This window comes from Aedes aegypti, chromosome 2 (assembly GCF_002204515.2).
Source record: "Aedes aegypti strain LVP_AGWG chromosome 2, AaegL5.0 Primary Assembly, whole genome shotgun sequence".
Classification (NCBI taxonomy): domain Eukaryota; kingdom Metazoa; phylum Arthropoda; class Insecta; order Diptera; family Culicidae; genus Aedes; species Aedes aegypti.
In genome coordinates, this window is record NC_035108.1 from 436,153,356 (window position 1) to 436,172,918 (window position 19,563).

At 34.2% G+C, this 19,563-nt stretch overlaps 1 protein-coding gene and 1 long non-coding RNA gene across 3 annotated transcripts; one reads left to right on the forward strand and one right to left on the reverse strand.

Annotated features, from left to right (window-relative positions):
• Window positions 1-298: 298 nt before the first annotated feature.
• On the reverse strand, window positions 299-18,033 carry LOC110677116. Of its 2 annotated transcripts, XR_002500959.1 has the most exons (4): window positions 17,789-18,033; window positions 17,496-17,682; window positions 17,238-17,431; window positions 299-595 (listed from the first exon to the last, which is right to left on the reverse strand). It is a non-coding gene; the product is annotated as an uncharacterized LOC110677116 (long non-coding RNA). The 2 variants fall into 2 exon arrangements; XR_002500958.1 differs by lacking the exon at window positions 299-595 and having other exon boundaries at window positions 17,118-17,431; window positions 17,789-18,012.
• LOC5565470 lies at window positions 602-7,622 on the forward strand. Its single transcript, XM_021847820.1, has 3 exons — window positions 602-813; window positions 876-1,272; window positions 6,448-7,622. Exons 2-3 carry the CDS (start codon window positions 1,185-1,187, stop codon window positions 7,455-7,457), a joined length of 1,098 nt encoding a protein of 365 aa, XP_021703512.1. The 5' UTR covers window positions 602-813; window positions 876-1,184; the 3' UTR covers window positions 7,458-7,622.
• Window positions 18,034-19,563: the final 1,530 nt, after the last annotated feature.

The following is a 19,563-nucleotide window of genomic DNA, read 5'->3' on the forward strand; positions in this document are numbered from 1 at the left end:
TGTATGTGTGGGGAAAAAGAATGCGATGGGAGAAGGGGAGAGGGATCAAACATGTGCCAAAAGTGCTACGTCATTTGTAGACGTTCCCTCTTCAAAACCATTGTAATAATGTACATAGGGTGCCGGTACAAATATTGGATTACCTAAAGACAAACAAATATTCATTGATGATCTATTTGCTTGAATCAAAAAATATTTCATGGGTGGTAATATTATATTTTGAACGTGAAATTCCTTGAACCACTAGTACACTTGTTACAAGTCCTTTAGTAATAAAGCTACGAGAATGATGCGCAAGAAACTTAATACGAAATTTTATTCATATTTTGAATACATTTTTATCTCGAGACAGGAAATAATATCTGTTATACGCATCGTGATAATTTCATAGGTATAATTATTTTAATACATTTCAAACAGATGTTTTTTAATAGAACAGACATTACTTCTATCAGTTGAAAACTTTTGAAACACTAATTCACTAGCACAACTACTGGTACTAACAACGCCATTGGGACATGTACCCTATGTCATATACATATTGTTTCATCTGTTCGTTTTCTAAACCAAATTTGTCGGATTGTTTCGAGTTTCTCTGAAAAAGGAAACTAAAATATTTGAAATATGGCACCTAAAAAGCGAGTCTGCTTCAAACGTTGCGCAGTTTTGAACTGTATGTCTAACAGTAAAACAAATTCAAAGCTAAGATTTGTTTTTGTACCCTAAGAAACTGTTACAAGAGCTGTTTGGTTGGAAGAAATGCAATCAACATTTCGCACCTGCAAAATGTACTGCTGTGAACTTCATTTTAACGTGAGTATTTTCACAGCTAATAAATTAACATCAAATTATCTTCATCTGTATTTAAATTTTAGTTAGAGAAAGATTGTGTTGATTACGAAAAAAACAAAGGATGTTCCTTGAAGCTAAAGGTGGGAGTTCTTCCACATATGAATTTGCCTATAAAATCACCTAGTGGGAATGTTTCCACTACAAGTGGCTCAGTGGATCATTTGTCCTTGGATACAAGTATTGGTCGAGCCAAACTTGTTGAAAAAACTGCGTTACCATGCGAAAATTTCAGTGAAACAGTGTTGAGTTCGTTAGATGCTAGGAATGATATAGTGGATCCACTGTAATCGATTTTGGCACGACCTGTATGCGATGAAGAATTAGAAGAAACAATGGTATCGAAGGTACCACTATCCACATCAAGAGTTTCGAATGATGAACGACCGGGGACTTCTGGTGTATTACAATCTTGGCAGAAAAGTAAGTTCAAAAGAAATTGTATTACGTTTTTGATCATATTTGACAAGGTATTGAATAATTCCTTTATCATTTGATTTTTTTTTTGTTTTATTTATTTATTTATTTTTGAGGAACCAATCTGATAATAATAGATGGACTTGAATCTCATTTCTACAGCACTTCAGATTTAATTTGTAACAAAATCTAGCGCATTTCTGATCTGCTGAAAATTGCCGGTGCGAGCGCTTAAGTAAACCCCCTAAAACGGTAGTTTTTACCGCACAATTTTTGTTTTTTGCATGTAAAAAATATATATATATTTTTTTTGGCAGTTTTTGGAGCATTCTACTTTTAACGATTCCTTCACAAATGACTATTCGTCCAAGAGTATTTGCCTGAATTTTCCGATGTTTTTTTGTCCGTGGAATTGATTTAGTGTATTTTGACATTTATGGAAAACATTTCTTTGGAAGTACAAAAAAACTGTTTTTTGCTGGTCATAATTATAAAGAAGCTTAAGAATATATTATAACAGTTTATGATTGTGAGTGATTTATGAAAACTGTTTACATTATGAAGATTGATGGTTCATTATTATATGGTCTATACTAACAACAATTAATGAAATGAAAAACAAATACTACGATTGGTTTAATAATTTATAATCATTATTCGTTTCTAATGGTTATCGATCTGCCTCAGGCAGGCTTATTCTGTGAATCGAGTAGAAAATCCAGGAATTTACAAAAAATGTTTCAGGGACTCTCACAGGAATTTGGCAAAGAGAGAAGTAGAAAAATCTTCATGAATTCCGTCATGAACTCCATCAGATTTTATAGGGTCGATGTACCAATAGTTGCATAACTAACAACTAATATTAGTATAAAATCGAAAAATAAAGCCAGTGGCATTTCTAATTTCTGTTCGTATAGTAGCACTAGCCTCATGACGTAGGCAAAATACTAATCAAAACCATATTTTAACAAAACTTTAATATTTTGCCTTCAAAGTTTGGATCAAAAGCTTTCTATTGATGTAAAAGAGTTCTCAATTATTTTGTATAATAAAAAATAGTTTCTCCTAGGGGCGATCCATTAATTACGTAAGACAATTTTCGCGATTTTTCAACCCCCCCCCCCCCTCCCCCCGAGGTAAGATTTTTTGTATGAAAATAAAAAATAAATTGTATGGCGCGTAAGAAATCTGAAAAAAAGGGATTCATACATTTTTCAAGCGTTTCTGTAGAAAATTGTCACAAATTTCTTCAGGGATTTTTAATTAAATTTCAAAGTATTTCTTCATTCATAAACTATGCATATTCTTCGTGGTATTTTTTTAATACTTCAAGGATTTATTCAGTGATATCAAAAAAAAAAATCAAGAGCATCAATCTTAATACCGTAAAACGGGGTGAATAGACAAAGTGGGGCGAATAAAAACAAAGCGACCTACAGTTAAAAATGCGACTGTTATGTAATGATAAACTTTGAAAACCTACTGATTTTTTTTTTCATTCTTTCATTATCAACATAGTATCGCTACACTATTTATTAATTAAAAATGTAGCTACATGTTTTATTAAAAAAATGTTAATAAAATATTTAAATCTCATACACTTTTCATAGCCTGAAACATTCAACATTTTTGCCGATTACCAACATGACCAAAAATTGAAGTACTTTTAATTGAATGAATTTTTTTTCTTCGCTAAATGAAAACATATGGATATTTCTTCAAGATGCAGTTGAAAATGTGTTTATTTTTCTATTAAAATGAAAAAAAGTATTGATATTTACTGAACAGTGTATCTATTCGCCGCATTGCGGGGTGAATAGAAATATACAACATTTTCATAAATCTTTGTACAATACAATTTTTATTTTTTAACAGCAATTGGGGATGGTACACAAATTATGTCACGCTAAATTTCAACTTTTTCGACCCCCTCCCCCCCTTTGTCACACTTTTTGTATGAGTCCTCCGAAAATTTTCTAAGGCTTGTCACGCTTGGCTCGAGCCCCTCCAACCCCCCCCCCCTCGCTTGGAGCGTGACGTAATTTGTGCATGACCCCTTGGGGTCTCAGCAAAGCAAGACGCGACCCATGTTTGACGCTAATAAAATAGGTTTTTATCCACACGGTTTAAGTTGTACACATTCAAACATGTCGGAGAGTGTTTCTATTCGCCCCATTTTTCGGTTTAGCTTTTGGTGTTTCTAATGTTTCGCAAGTGACTATTCACAGTTTCGTTTTTATAAATGCAATCAAATTTGATTAAAACACAAATTTTATTTACGAAATCGATTGTGTATGATCAGAATGTTTGTGAAAAGTGAATAAATATATGTTTAATGAATTTAGTATTTACAATATCGTTAAAATATATGTAAAATTCTTCAAAAAGCTTCAATTTGAAATGCGCAAAATATTTAATCATTTTTTAAGGATGGCCTTTGATGCACATATTTAAAATAGTGCCAACATAATGCGACACAAGTTGTTTTTCAACCTAAAATATATCAAATAAAAAAATCGAATATTTAAAGGTTCAATATCAAATAATACTAACACATTGACCTTTTTTTAATTTCAAGCGCGTTAACGGTATTTCGCTTAGCTCTAAGATTATGCATAACATACATGTGTACATACATAATTTCATTTCTGTTTATCATTTTTTTTTGATCTTTTGCTTTTGATTTTGCACTACAATTTCCATCAACGACCATAAAAAATATAATACCTAACCAAACGGGGTGACTTGCAACACACTCCAATCAACCAACACCATAATCTACAACTAAAATTTTAAATTCGTTTCTGAAATTTTTATGGCTACAGAATTAAGACAATTTTTAAATGTCCTCGTGCTTGTAACACTTTATGTTACTTTGGTTTTTTCAACAGAATTTCTATATTTGTTCGACTGTAAGAAGCTCGTTATAACGACAACTTTTATAGTGACAAAAGCTCTTTATAGCGACCATTTTCCGGTCTCTGAAAAATATGTTGATGTCATAACTATTCTCTATAGTGACAATTCCCTGTTACGACGGTCCCTTGCGATGTCGTTTTAGCAAGCTTCGACTTTATTCGCTCTTGTAAGTATTGTTATTAATGTACTCAAAGCATTCCCAGTAAACACAAACTCGTATACAAGAGCGCATAAGAGTGCAAATGTGGAGGCGATATACCTACATGCGCCATAACACTGCATGCAAGATGTACGTATATCGCCTCCACATTTGTACTCTTATATCACATCATATATGACGGTGTGTTTACTGAGTTTAAACCACTACAGGAGAATTACTTATGTGTAATAAACTAATTACTATATTTTATATGGGAAAATAAGGCGTTACCTACCATGTCATATAACCACCCCGAACAATATTTTTACCGGGTGTTTGCAGTTGATAGATGAATTATCACACTTTTGGTTATAGTAGACCTATAGGGCCTGTTCACAAATTTCATGAAGGGGGTGGGTGGGTGTCTTTAAAATGTTACAGCTCATACAAAGTTCGTAGATTATTCATACAAAAAGCATTACGAGGGGGTGGGTGGGAATCAAAAGAGGCCATTTTTGGCGTTATAAAATTTGTGAATGAACCCATATATGCTGCCGTGAATCGCAAGTCAGTCCCATCTGTAAAAGTAGGCATTGAGAAAATGGTCTGTGAAGTTTTCAAACTTGTTTTCCAAACGAATATTCAAAAAAATCCAGAGGATTGTAATATATTTCAATCTTAATGAAACTTTCACAACTTGCTACAATATCTTTCTGAGAAAAATTTAAAGATGATCGAAACACGGTTCATTTTTTTTGTGTTGCACGGTGCGAAACTCTGTAGTGAGACTGATATGCGGTTACTTTTCATTATGGGACAATTTGACTTGCTGTTTTTTTATTCTATTTTTTCCGAACAAATCATATTATTTCATTAGTGCAGCTGAAAGAGCATTGGAAGAGATGTTGAAAACTGAACTCAACTCAATTTTGATGAAAATGCAGATGGGACTGACTTGCGATTCACGGCAGTATGGTTATAGTCTACTATATTTCCAATTTTATGGAACTCTATTTAAAAGGTTTTTGCATACAATTTCGTAAAATAAAACACGTAAAATAAAATAAAATATTAGTCTAGAAACTTCATATAGAATCAAGTATAGAATATTACTTTTGTAAATTTAATCTACAGTGCTGTTCTGAATAATAGCAGCGCATGTCGATTTTCATACAAAATGCTCAACTTTGACATGCTGTAGTTTTGTTCCCTTTCAAGCAATCGAGTTGAAATTTTCTCCATAGAACTACAAATATGCCCAATTTTGTAAACACAAAATTTCAAAATTTTCTAAGCCCCTACCGGAAAGTGAGGTACTAGGTGAAATTGTTCGAAAAAATAGCAGTTTTAAAAATTTGAATTTCTGCTTGACATTATAGTTTTAAATTATATATCACTTACCATAGGAACAATCTCCTCCTACTTATCAAACCTACACCTATACCGAAAATGTTTAGAATATTTGTAGAAGAAAAATTTTAAAATGTAAAACTGCTATTTTTTTGAAAAATTTCATCTAGTGTCTCACTTTTCGGCAGGGACTCAGAAAAAACTGAAATTTTGTAGTTACAAAATTGATCATATTTGTAGTTCTGTGGAGAAAATTTCAGCTCGATTGCTTGAAAGGGAACAAAACTACAGCATGTCAAAGTTGAGCATTTTGTATGAAAATCGACATGCGCTGCTATTATTCAGAACAGCACTGTACGTCTTGTTTCCAGGCTATGATTTTGAATCTCTATCAAGTATCAGTTGTAAAGAGTTATGTTTGATATGCAAAAATAATTACAACAACAGATTTAATTATGTCCACTACTTGAATTATGCGTCACAGATTTTGTAGACAAATATGTTTGGGAAATACTACACTAAAAATGCCTTTAAAAATGACTCCAGTTATCATTTTTCAAGGATTTATTAGAAATTCCACCAGAATTTACAAATAGAATCACTCCACTTTTTTTTAACTTTATTTATTTGTAATTTTATTAAAAAAAAACACACATTGTTATTTAGAAAGATTTGTGAAATTCGTTTTATTAATACCGCAGCTTTATTTCATTTTTTTTTTCATTAGCCTCTATTTTTTTCTAATGATAATATAATAATTAACTTGTTTACAGATTACGATCAGCACTCAGCAAGTGACAGCTCATCAAAAAGTAAAATTACTACGATGCAATCAAACTTGAACTCCCAATCAACTTTTCATCCCTCAGCTGTGAGCACCACCGAATCTTCATCACTAGATGTTGTGCCGCATATAATAAAAAAAATTCAACTGGAATACACAATGGGAGCGATGAAAAATTATCCAAAACGATTTTTGGGGATCCCGGAAGCATCGATCCACGTTTTGAACATTCTATCAGATGCTACAAACATAGCTATTCGCGATATTTGTATTATTATCCGAAAGCTTAGATTAAACGAGCCACACTGGCAGCTGGCAATACAATTCGAATTGTCAATAACAAGCATAAGCAGAATCATAAACGAAAATATTTCTTTGTTAGCCGATGCCATGGAAGGATTTGTAATTTGGCCTGAGCCTGAAGAAGTCCAGATTAATTTGCCAAGCAGCTTTAAACACAGATTTGGAGCAATTAACACTATTATAGACTGCTTCGAAATTCAAATACAGAAGCCAACTAATGCGATCAACCAAGTATTGACATATTCTATGTATAAGAAATGCAATACTATTAAGTATTTAATAGCCTGTTTGCCGGATGGAATAATCAACTTCATTTCTAAAGGAGCTGGTGGAAGAATTTCGGATCAAGAAATTGTCAGAAATAGTGGGTTTCTTGACAAACTGTCAAAAAACACCATGGTAATGGCAGATAGAGGGTTCAAGTCGATCGAGCTGGACTTACGTATTAAAAAATGTACTTTAGTCAGACCACCAAGCACAAATGCATCTAAAAAAATGAATCGCGATGAAGTTATGGCTAATAAAAGAATAGCCAGTCTGCGAATACATGTGGAGAGAGCTATTGGAAGACTTCGAGAGTTCGAACTACTTAAACCGCATGCGACAGTTGAAAGTAAGGTGATTAACAAATTAGATTATTATGTATGTATTGCTTGTGGATTTTGTAATATTCAGTCTAATCTAATCAACGAATAAACTCAAATTTTGTCACTGTGGTTCAATGCAAGTATTATGGAAGAATGGGACACTAAATTTAAATGTAATTTCTTAGAATGACCTTCGTATATCTGAAAGTATTTCTTAATATTTCTCGCATAATTTAGGATAACCCTCTAAAACTATTGGTAATCACGTGCATGGTTTCTGGGCAAATGAAACCACTATCACTGGGAGATAGAGGGGAATCGTTCTTCGTAAATTACGTGTACCAAGCATGTACTCAGAAACAACGAGCTACGCACGTGGTAACCAAAGCCTTTAGAACGTTATCCTAAATAATGCGAGATTTCTGTACACATGTAAAAGCTCTAATAATGCCTAAAATAAGAAAGGCGTCAATGTCAAAATTATAATAGCAGTGTTCTGTCATTTCCATACAAATCGCGTTCCAATTGAGCAGGAAATTTGTCAAAATTGGAGCATAACGACTCTCTTGTTCATGGATACTAAAGTTTGTAATATAGTAACCAGGGTAAGATTATCTTGGTATGAAAGCCTTTTCACTCACCATATACTCGAAATGATTTTCTTGACAATTTGACAGGGCAATTTGAGCACCTCAAGGATGCACCCGGTTTAATCCTACTCATTTTTTTTATTTAGGTAATATTAGTAATCATCCTTATATTTAACCTTTTTACTTCAACCTTTGAGTTTTGAGAAGTGAAAAATAGTTTTCCAAACATAGGAACTATGTAGCTGAAAAGGAAAGTAATCGCCTATCTCGATGCGTGGGAAATTTTTTTTTTCTAGTTTGGCACTTTCAAAAAATAGATGTTTAATCTTCGTTAAAAAATACTCCGGGTATATCTTGTCCATAAAAGGATGGAATTTACTAAAGAAAACCATTATATGTTAATGCTTGTAATAACCGAAGATATTTTCTTGAATTGTTGATATATTTATTTTCAACTTATTTAACTTTTAGGCAATTAAAAATAACTAAGCTTTTGAAGATTTTTGGAATTTCACTAAAAAACGATTAAAATTTTTATAAATATTTCATTTTTTGTGCAAAGCGGATACCATATGCTAAGCTTACAACTTAATGTGGTTTTATAATTTCGCACTTTACCTTAATATTGAACATAGTGCTCATTTTGCCCAAAGGGTAATTAATGTATTGAAAGCAATTAAAATAATTTTCAAATATGATAAAAATATTATCTACAGAAGATTGTTCTGTGTTCATGAATTTGTATCCAAAATAAAAATATCACTTTCTTATATCTTATGGGAAATATACTCCAGAGTTACCCCAAAAAAGGGAATAATTTGTCATAAAACGACGAGACACGTCTACCTTCCATAATCTAAAAACAGCTTACTAATCGCCATTTGAGTTCAAATATAAAAATAGGAAAATGTCTCGATCTTATCAAAATCTTGGACTAATCACCGATATTCACATTGTTTTATATTAATACTGCCAAAAGGTACATAAAATATAAAACAAATTTGTCTCGATACACATACATTACATGTATGTCTTGCATTGTTCATGACAAATTACATCGGTAAATCATGTATACATATGGTTCGTCTTTCATATTTTCTTGGGTGAACATTTTTGTTTCATGCTTGTCAGTCTGTGGCTTTATTATTACAATATCTCCAAATTGTTCCTATTAATTGAGAAGACAGATTTTTCATGAAATAATGAATACTTTAAAGTAAAAACCAGTTAGTTTTGAATTTGTTACACTTTTTTTTTTCAGGATAAAGGATTCATTTTTTATTTTATTTTTTTTTTTCATTCACATCTGTAACAATATTGATTTATAAGGGTCTTATAAATAGCTTGTTCCCAAAACAGTTCCAATTTTTTCAATAAGCCAGCACAATATTTTTCATCATAAGTAACCTCTTTAATGATGAGATTTTCTATCGTAGAATTTTGTTCAAACGAAGGCATCGCGACACAAAAAATACTTTTCTTTTTATCAGTGCGCATCGTACCTTCGTGCTGTGCGTACACGAATTTTCTCTGCTCTTGGAAGTTTTCTTTAAAACTACCTAAAGCAATAAAACAGTACTTTTCAGTGCTACAAAACAGTACTTTTCAGTGCTAAAATTAAAAACGGTACTTTTCAGTGCTACTTAAAACAGTACTTTTCAGTACTACTTTTTCTACTATTGATCCCTTTACGATCCTTGTTTGGACCCGTGCCTTCGATTTTTCGTTGGACCCGTTGGCGAAATCTAGCGGTGGTAATCCTTCTTGGACACCGTCTTGGGAAAAAACCTTTCGAAGGTCACGTCTTCTTTCGTTTATTAATTAAACATGGTATCAACAACAAACAAAAGGAAGGGTGAATCTCTGAATTCACTACTTCCTTCCAAAAAAGTGGGTTTTAAAACTGTCACTACACGTGGCAAGAATGGAAGAAAGGACGCTTCCCCGGAATGCAAACTTTCTTCCAAGGGTGAAATGAATAATTGTATCGAAATGAGCAATCAGTTCGATGCTCTAGACAAATTTTCCGAACACCAAATCGAAGCACCCTCTAGCCCAGGCTCTTTGATTCAAGTGAGGAAGCAAAGAGTGCCGCCTATCGTGGTCAGTTGTTCCGAATTTGGGGGATTTAGGCAGGAGATCTTGAACTCCATTAGGGGAATCAAGGTTTCCTTCCAAATCGCAAAGAAAGGAGACTGTCGCGTTTTGCCGGAAACTCTTAAAGATCGTGAGCTTCTTCTCGAACATCTTGAAGAGAAGAAGCACAAATTTTTCACTTATGACGACAAAACTGAACGTTTGTTCAAAGTTGTCTTGAAAGGTCTCTCAAGTGACTATAAATCACCTGAAGAGATCAAAAATGGAATAAATGATTTACTTGGATTTTCCCCAGTCCAAGTAATCATTATGAAAAAGAGAACCCAATCTGGCATTGTTCGGAAAGGGCTTTCTCAAGAATTTTATTTAGTTCACTTTAACAAAAAAGAACTAAATAATATTAAAGCTTTAGAAAAAGCAAAACTTTTGTTTGATGTCCGTGTGACATGGGAACATTTCCAGAAACCTGGAGGAAATTACCAGAACCCCACTCAGTGCCGTCGGTGCCAAAAGTGGGGTCATGGTACAAAAAATTGTCGCATGGATGCTAAATGCATGATTTGCGGAGGTTCTTCTCACGCCAAAGACGTCTGTCCAGTGAAGGAAGATACCACCAAATTCATATGTTGTAATTGCGGGGCTAACCATAAGTCCAATTTTTGGAATTGTCCTTCACGCAAAAAGGTCATTGAGGCTCGTGCCAGGCAGATGAAAGATAATATCCGTTACGATAACGGTCGTTTCCGGAATTTGCCTGGTAGAGTATCGAACAATGCTCATTTTCAGTTAACGATCGCTTGATCATGAATCATACCCATCAGGAAGATCATAATCATGCTCATTCACAAACTAATTTTAATCCGTCGGGTAGCCGTTCGAATCTTTCTATTTAGAATGTATCTACCCACGGTAAATCTTTTGCCGATATCGTAGCAGGAAATTCGAACTCCTCCCCTGTTCGATCCATGGGTACCCATTCTACTTGTTTCAAATCAAATGGAAAAAACCCTACCGCCACAGGTAACTCCGCTTCTTCGTCTACCGAAAATTCTAATGGGAAATCACATGACATGTCTGCCTCTGATTTTAATTTTCTAACTGAACAATTGAATCTAATGATTGATGCAATGTTCAAAGCCACCACTATGACTGAAGCAGTCCAAGTAGGTGTAAAATTTACAAATCAAATTGTTATTGGATTACGTTTTTCTAATGGATCCAAATAATAATTTAAATATTTTAAATTGGAATGCTCGTTCTCTAAATGGTAAAGAGGACGAGCTGTTTAATTTTCTTACGGTTAATAACGTGCATATAGCAGTTATTACCGAAACGTATTTAAAACCTGGATCTAAACTCAAAAGAGATCCTAACTTTTTTGTTTATCGTAATGATCGACTTGACGGGGCATGTGGGGGAGTTGCAATCATCATTCATAGGCGTATAAAACATCAACTGTTTTCATCATTTGAAACTAAAGTTTTTGAAACTTTAGGTATTTCTGTTGAAACACAGTTTGGTAAATATAGTTTCATAGCTGCCTATTTGCCTTTTCAATGCTCTGGACAGCAAGTTAATTTGCTCCAAACTGACTTGCGTAAATTGACTCGCAATAAGTCACAATTTTTTGTCATTGGTGACTTTAATGCCAAACATCGGTCATGGAATAATTCTCAAAGTAATTACAACGGCAGAATTTTATTTGATGAGTGCTCTTCAGGATATTTCTCAATTCAATACCCTGATAGTCCTACATGTGTTTCCTCTTCTAGAAATCCATCTACGATTGATTTGGTCTTAACCGACTCTAGTCATCTTTGTAGCCAACTGATTACTCATGCTGATTTTGATTCTGATCATGTCCCTGTTACATTTCAAATATCCCAAGAAGCGATTCTCAATCCTATCAGCTCCACTTTCAATTATTTACGAGCCGACTGGAATATATATAAAACGTATGTTGACTCCAATCTTGATGATAACATTTCTTTAGAAACTAAACTTGATATTGACAATGCTCTTGAAACTTTAACAAATTCCATTGTTGAAGCCCGGAGCATTGCAATTCCAAAATGTGAAGTAAAATTTGAATCCGTGATTATAGACGATGATCTTAAACTCTTGATCCGTCTTAAAAACGTGAGGAGAAGGCAATTTCAACGCACTCGCGATCCTGCTATGAAAATTATATGGCAGGATTTGCAGAAAGAAATCAAGAAACGTTTTGCTCAATTAAGAAACAAAAATTTTGAAAATAAAATTTCTCAATTGGACCCTGGCTCTAAGCCCTTTTGGAAATTATCGAAAATCTTGAAAAAACCTCAGAAGCCAATACCGGCATTGAAAGAGGAAAACAAATTATTACTAACTAATTTCGAAAAAGCTCAAAAACTTGCTATGCAGTTTGAAAGTGCGCACAATTTTAATTTAGGACTTACTAGTCCAATTGAAAATGAAGTTACTCAGGAGTTCGAAAATATTCTCAATCAAGAGAACGTTTTCGAAAATGCCTGAGAGACTGATTTGGAAGAAGTGAGAACTATTATTAAAAAAATCAAAAACATGAAAGCTCCTGGCGATGATGGAATTTTCTACATCCTCATCAAGAAACTTCCAGAAAGTAGCTTATCATTTTTAGTTAATATATTTAACAAATGTTTTCAATTAGCATATTTTCCTGACAAATGGAAAAATGCTAAGGTTGTTCCAATTTTAAAACCAGACAAAAATCCTGCAGAAGCTTCTAGCTATCGTCCAATCAGTTTGCTTTCCTCCATCAGTAAACTTTTTGAAAAGGTTATTTTGAACAGAATGATGGCCCACATCAACGAAAATTCAATTTTTGCCAATGAACAGTTCGGATTCCGCCATGGACATTCGACCACTCATCAACTTTTACGTGTAACAAATTTGATCCGTTCCAACAAATCTGAAGGCTATTCTACTGGTCTTGCTCTTCTAGACATAGAAAAAGCATTCGACAGTGTTTGGCATGAAGGTTTGATTGTAAAATTAAAAAACTTTAATTTTCCAACATACATTGTTAGAATAATTCAAAGTTATCTGTCAAATCGTACACTTCAGGTTAATTATCAGAACTCCAGATCTGAAAGACTTCCTGTAAGAGCTGGTGTTCCTCAAGGCAGCATTTTGGGACCAATATTATACAATATTTTCACATCTGACTTACCTGAACTACCTCAGGGATGTCAAAAATCTTTGCTTGCGGATGACACAGGCCTCTCCGCCAAAGGACGAAGCCTGCGTGTCATCTGTAGTCGATTGCAAAAAAGTTTGGATATTTTTTCTTCATACTTGCAAAAATGGAAGATTTCTCCTAATGCTTCCAAAACTCAACTAATAATATTCCCACATAAACCAAAAGCTCTTTATTTGAAACCTTCAAGTAGACATGTTGTCACGATGAGAGGGGTTCCAATAAATTGGTCAGATGAAGTTAAGTATCTAGGGCTCATGCTAGATAAGAATTTAACTTTCAAAAATCACATTGAGGGCATTCAAGCCAAATGTAATAAATATGTAAAATGTCTCTATCCCCTTATTAATAGAAAATCAAAACTTTGTCTTAAGAACAAGCTGTTGATATTCAAACAAATTTTCAGGCCAGCCATGTTGTATGCTGTACCAATATGGACTAGCTGTTGTAAAACCAGGAAGAAAGCTCTACAGAGAATTCAAAATAAAATTTTGAAAATGATTCTGAGGCTTCCTCCCTGGTATAGTACCAATGAGTTACATAGAATATCCAATGTTGAAACATTGGAACAAATGTCAAATACAATCATTAATAATTTCAGGCAAAAATCGTTACAATCTTCTATTGCCACGATTAATGCGTTATATGTTTAGGTTAAGTTAGGTTAAGTATATTAAAAACGTTTTTTTTTTCTCTTATAAACAGGTGAAATCAACTCACCTGTAAAAAAACTGAACTGCTACGGCAAATGAAATGTAATATGTTGTTAACAAAATGTTAATTAAATCTTAAATTTGTTTTACCAAATTAGGATGATAGTGTTGTCAAATAACACAGAACACCTAGATATAAGAAATGAATGTAATGTTTGGAATGATACTAATAAAGAAATTAAAAAAAAAAAAAACTTTTCTTTTTATGGCATAAGTGCATTTGCAACTGAACTTGCGCTAAACATTTTGCATTTATACTGCCTGATTCACTTACGTAATAGGCTCGTAAAGATTTTGTTTTAGCAGGGCACTTTATCTCAAAGATTCTTTCTTTTTGAATACCGTCCGGTGAAGCTCCAAGATGCGGGTATGCTTTTGACAGATATAGACCTGCCTCTGCGATAAATCCATATTTGGAGGATAAAACGTGCAAAACCTGTAAAACACATGATTGTGAATCATTCATATTATATCAAAAGACATGGAAATTTACTTTTTTTTTTCCAATATTTTACCACGTTTCATATACTTGGTTTCGAACGGCTTTATTCTTTCAACTAGGGATTCAGTGAAAGTTTTGCATCGTGAAGCTTCGTGACAAATTGAAGCCGTTATCCTTCCTATGCGGAAACTGAACCAATCTTTAGTGTCGCTCTGCCCTAATGTTTTCTTGCAAATTTCTTCCAGAACTGTGTCGCTCATTTTTCCCTCACAATATTTGAAAAACGTTTTAACATTGTAGTTCGAAGGTTCTGATTTTTTAAACAATATGAACAATGCATCTATTTGGATCATTTTTGCTTCATCGTAAGGTAATAGATATTTCAATATGCCAAAAGGTTTAGTACATCCCTCCAGCTTAGGATGCAACGCAAATTTTACATTGATATCAAGCTTTTTGGAGGGATCTAACCGTCTCTCAATTGGCAGATCGACAAGTGAATTATCGTCCTCTTCTTGGTCGCAATCTATGTGACCGATAGTGTTCTTTGGAAATACTATTTCTTTCGCCCATAATATTCCCTTTCTCTTAGCTGCTTCCGTCATGGGGGAAGCCTTCCAGTAGCATTCAACTTCAGTAGAAGATGGTATTTCATTTCGTCGGAAAATCCAAAAAACAAAAACCGAAACATGCTTGCAACCACCTTTTATAAAGAAAAATAGTAATCAATAATTAAGTTGAAATGATTGATAAAATGTTATTTAGTATTAATTCTCGGTACAAGAGCAATAGGGTTAATACACAAATTATGTCACGGCCTCACGGCATATTTTATCATGTTTTACATCCCTCATTCCTCCCAACGTGTCTTACTAAGTTAGTATATTTTGAAAATTGTGCAAGTTTTTTCACACTGTATGTTAACCTCTTCCGTTTCCCTCAGAATGTGACGTAATTTGTGTATGACTCTATAGCAACTACTTGAAGCCGTCGCACTTTTAATTGCTTGACTAAATTAGTGGTAATGTCAGCGGCTACAAAGCAAGCCATTCTGGAAATATCTGGCTTCGATTTCTGGTCGATCCAGGATATTTTAGTAATGGGAAAAAATCTTGACTTCCCTGGGAATAGAGTATCATTAAATGTCTGCCACACGATAAACAGATGCAAAAATTGCAACTTAGACAAAAAAGCTCTCAGATAATAACTGTGAAAGCGGTAATAAAACACTAAGCTGAGAAGCAGGTTTCGTCCCTCTAGGGATGTAATGCCAAGAAGAAGAAGAAGACCACGATTTCATGTGTAACTGCTGAAAATGTTTCCTCTGTTTGTCTGTGATGCATCTGCTGAGAAGCAGAGCATACACGCAAACAAATTTTGTAGTATAATCTACTGAATCCATGGTAGAATTAAGAACTGCACCAACGATTTTCAACCGACTACAAAAATCTGTTAAATTTACTATAATCTGGTAAAAACCACTGACCAGTGCAGTAAAAGTGACCATGTCCATAGTAGTCTCGACTACATAGCATTGTATTTCAATCCGTGACACTCACCTTACAACACAGTGTGGTCAAAAGTACAATGCCAAACTTGTCAAATCAAGAATGTTTCTAGTCATAAATGCTGCAATTGTGGTTAATTAAACCGAAAATATTTTCTTGTGTGGTGATGTTGACTATGTTCTGGTAGAGTTAACAGATTAGTGTAGTCGGTTGAAAATCGTTGGTGCTGTTTTTAATTTTACCATGGATTCAGCAGTTTCTACTATAAAATTCATTTCAGTGTAGTGTTGCTTTTTATGGCAACTTCCACAGTTAACAACTGAGAACTTTCTTTGTCATTTAACCATTTCGACGTGTGTACATTATGTGGCAAGCATTAATATACTTTATGATCGAGAATTTAAAATCCGAAAAGGCGAAATTCGAACCAATGACTATCAGTATGATCTAGCTAATAGCTACGCGTTTACCGCTATGGCTATTTGGGCATCATCAGATGCATGCTGATGTCTAATAAATGCATTTATGGTGATTATAAAACGTAGCCACACTTTATATTTCAAGAGCACTAATCTAGTGAACCTGACAACCATTTCTGTTGAGAATTTTATCGATTGGTTGCTCGTCGATGGTGACCAATATTAGCGTATTACTACCATATTTCGCTCACGCTCCTAATTTAGCTGTCATTTTTATTCATAGTTATTGATACATATTGAATGAAGTAGAGAAAAACACTAATATTCGACCTACAGTAATTCTGTGCCAATTTTCGAATTTTCATACGAAGTAGGCCAAAATCGTAGGAATGAATCGAAAACTAGTGCTGGATCGAAAATTGGTGTTCTTCCCCTAGTTGCGTGTTATGTAACCATCACTGAAGCAGATTATACTAAATACTACCAGGTTAATATTGCGAAACAACTGGGACAAAGCCTGCTTCTCAGATTAGTGTTCTTATGAGCACTTCCACAGTTATTAACTGAGAGCTTTCTTTGCCGATTGACTATTTTTGCATGTGTATATCGTGTGGCAGATACGATGATACTCTTATGCCTTGGGAATCGAGAAAATTTCCATTACGAAAAGATCCTCGACCAGCGGGATTCGAACCCACGACCCTCAGCATGGTCATAATGAATAGCTGCGCGTTTACCGCTACGGCTATCTGGGCCCCTATGGGTACTTTACGATAATCAAATTTTCAGCGCACTGTTTGGTTCTTTGGATGTATGCTGTTGAAAATTGGAGGTATGGCTTCGCTTGATAACCACCTTAATGCGCTTTATAGAGTTCACTTAATTAAGAACATTAAACATTACCCATGTTTGCTTCACATTCGCAAGAGAAATCTTCAATCAATCCATTCGCTTCATTTATGGTCAATGAGACATCGTATGGGCGCTGAGTTATTTTGTGTTCCGGGGTAATACTCGCTACAATCCTACATTTTTCACCGAACCGTTGAAGTTTCACAAATCCTACCGCCATATCACCATAGCTTTTTCTTCCAGATCTATAATGAAGTTCATATTATGTTTATTTTCCATTAAAGTTTGATCGCTATACTTATACCTTACCTTTGCATTTTAACTTGTTTGGATTCAGAACTCAAAAAATTCGGATTCGTTGCATAAAACTTTATAATGGTGTCTTCCAGTATTAACGGGAGGTTCCTAGAGTCTGCTTTTTCAAATTTGGTTTTCTGTGCTGACATGATTGATGCGGTATGATGAGCTCACTTCAGCAATTACTCCAATTGAGTTCCTGTGAGAAGGATTGCAGAAACATTCAAGAGTTTAGTGTAAAACATGTTATTATTCAGGCAGCCAGAGACCCTTCATCTGACAAAACAATAAATGTCTCTACTTACCTCTAAATTTCCGAAACTGCGCAAATCTAAGTATTCCGTGTTCGTTGATTATGCGAATTGAAGTTTAATTCAAGTGTGGCAAGCTGAATTAAAGTTTAAATTAATGTGGCTACAAAAAAATCGACCATGGATTTTCGTGGCAATCGAAATATTGTTTGCTACTGAAAGTTTTTCGGAGCTGCCTGCAGGCAATCTTGACATTTCAAAACGTAAATAAACATTCTTGGATAGGGTGAGGTGAAAAGGTGAAAAGAAGTTTCTAGGGTTACTAGAACTGTTCCGCACACCCGTTTTTAGCAAAAAAAGTGGTGAGTATCAATGTTTTCAAAAATTTATAAGAAAATCAGGAGTGCATATAAATTAAATCTGAAAGCGTTAATATTCATTGAAAATTATTGTCTTTCGAAGAAAAATACAAAAACAGGGGGTTAGATCTGACGGAAATGGTCTATAGAACAAGCAGTAGCAGTTTATAATGCAGTTGTCGATTAGGGTCTTGAAGACAGGTAAGTTTTTTTAGCTTCAATTTTATTATTCACAATTTCTAAAATAAAACGTTCGTTTTTTAGGGTTATGTTTACATCATTTGATACCACTGCATCAAACACTGGTCGAAAGAAAGGAGCGTGTCAACATCTAAACAATATGTTTAAAAGACAGCTTATTGGACTTCCCTGTAGACATCACATACACGCGTGGAAGCTCGCGAGCTGTTAGTTGGCAAGGCATTCAAGGTACTGCAATTTGAAACAGCACAATCTCCAAATGTTGAGATCTTTAAGCGGTTTCAGATGGAATGGCACCGCTTAGAAAAGAGTTTTTCACCATTCTGGTTTGAATGATGCGTTCGTTAAATCATCAATAACAGACAACGAGAGGGTGATTCTATTAGAATTTTTTGAACGACAACTAATAGAACATCATCACCGCGAAGATTATCGTGAAGTTATTCAGCTTACGATTATATTTTTGGGTGGAAAAATTAATGAAAATTTTAAAATATGTGCTCCTGGTGCTTTCCATAATGCAAGATGGATGGCTAAAATTATTTATTCTTTAAAAGTGTTCCTTTACCGATACACTTTTGCGTTACTTAAGGCAACTAAAGATGGATTGGCACGATTTAATGTATTCATTGTGAAAGTATATCTAAGAAACTGGTTTCTTTCTTCGTGTGCTGCAATGTCTGCAAACAATGACCTCAATTTGTTCAAATCGCTTAAAATTGACGAGGCTGTTGACAAAGAAGTTGCCGAAGCAGTACATAAAGGGTTCTTGAATCATCTGCAGCATTTGGATAGCAATCTCCTCGGATTGTGTTTGTTTGACGAAAAGTTGGATGTAGCAGATAAAAAAATAATTATGGAAGCCTTACATACATCAGGTAAATAATTTGTTTAATTTGTTGTACCGAGATTATTATTTTTCTAACAATATTTTGATTTTCAGATACCCAAAAAAATGTACCTGCTAAATCCATAATCGAATCAAACGACGTTTCAACACTCGAGCTACACTCGTTTGTACAAGGATGTCAGAATACTAAAAAATTGTTCCATGCTCTAGAGATTCCGGAATCCTTGTTGGAAACTGATATTACGCAGTGGAATTGCAAAAAAGAATATGAAGATGCCAAAGACGTATTCAAAGTCAACCGATGAAAATCAGAAACAGTTTATTTTGCAATTAGTCGAAGAACATCGAAAAATGTATAAAAGTCCAAACAAATCAGATGTAATTTAGGAAATATATGCCATGTTATGTACCAAAAATAA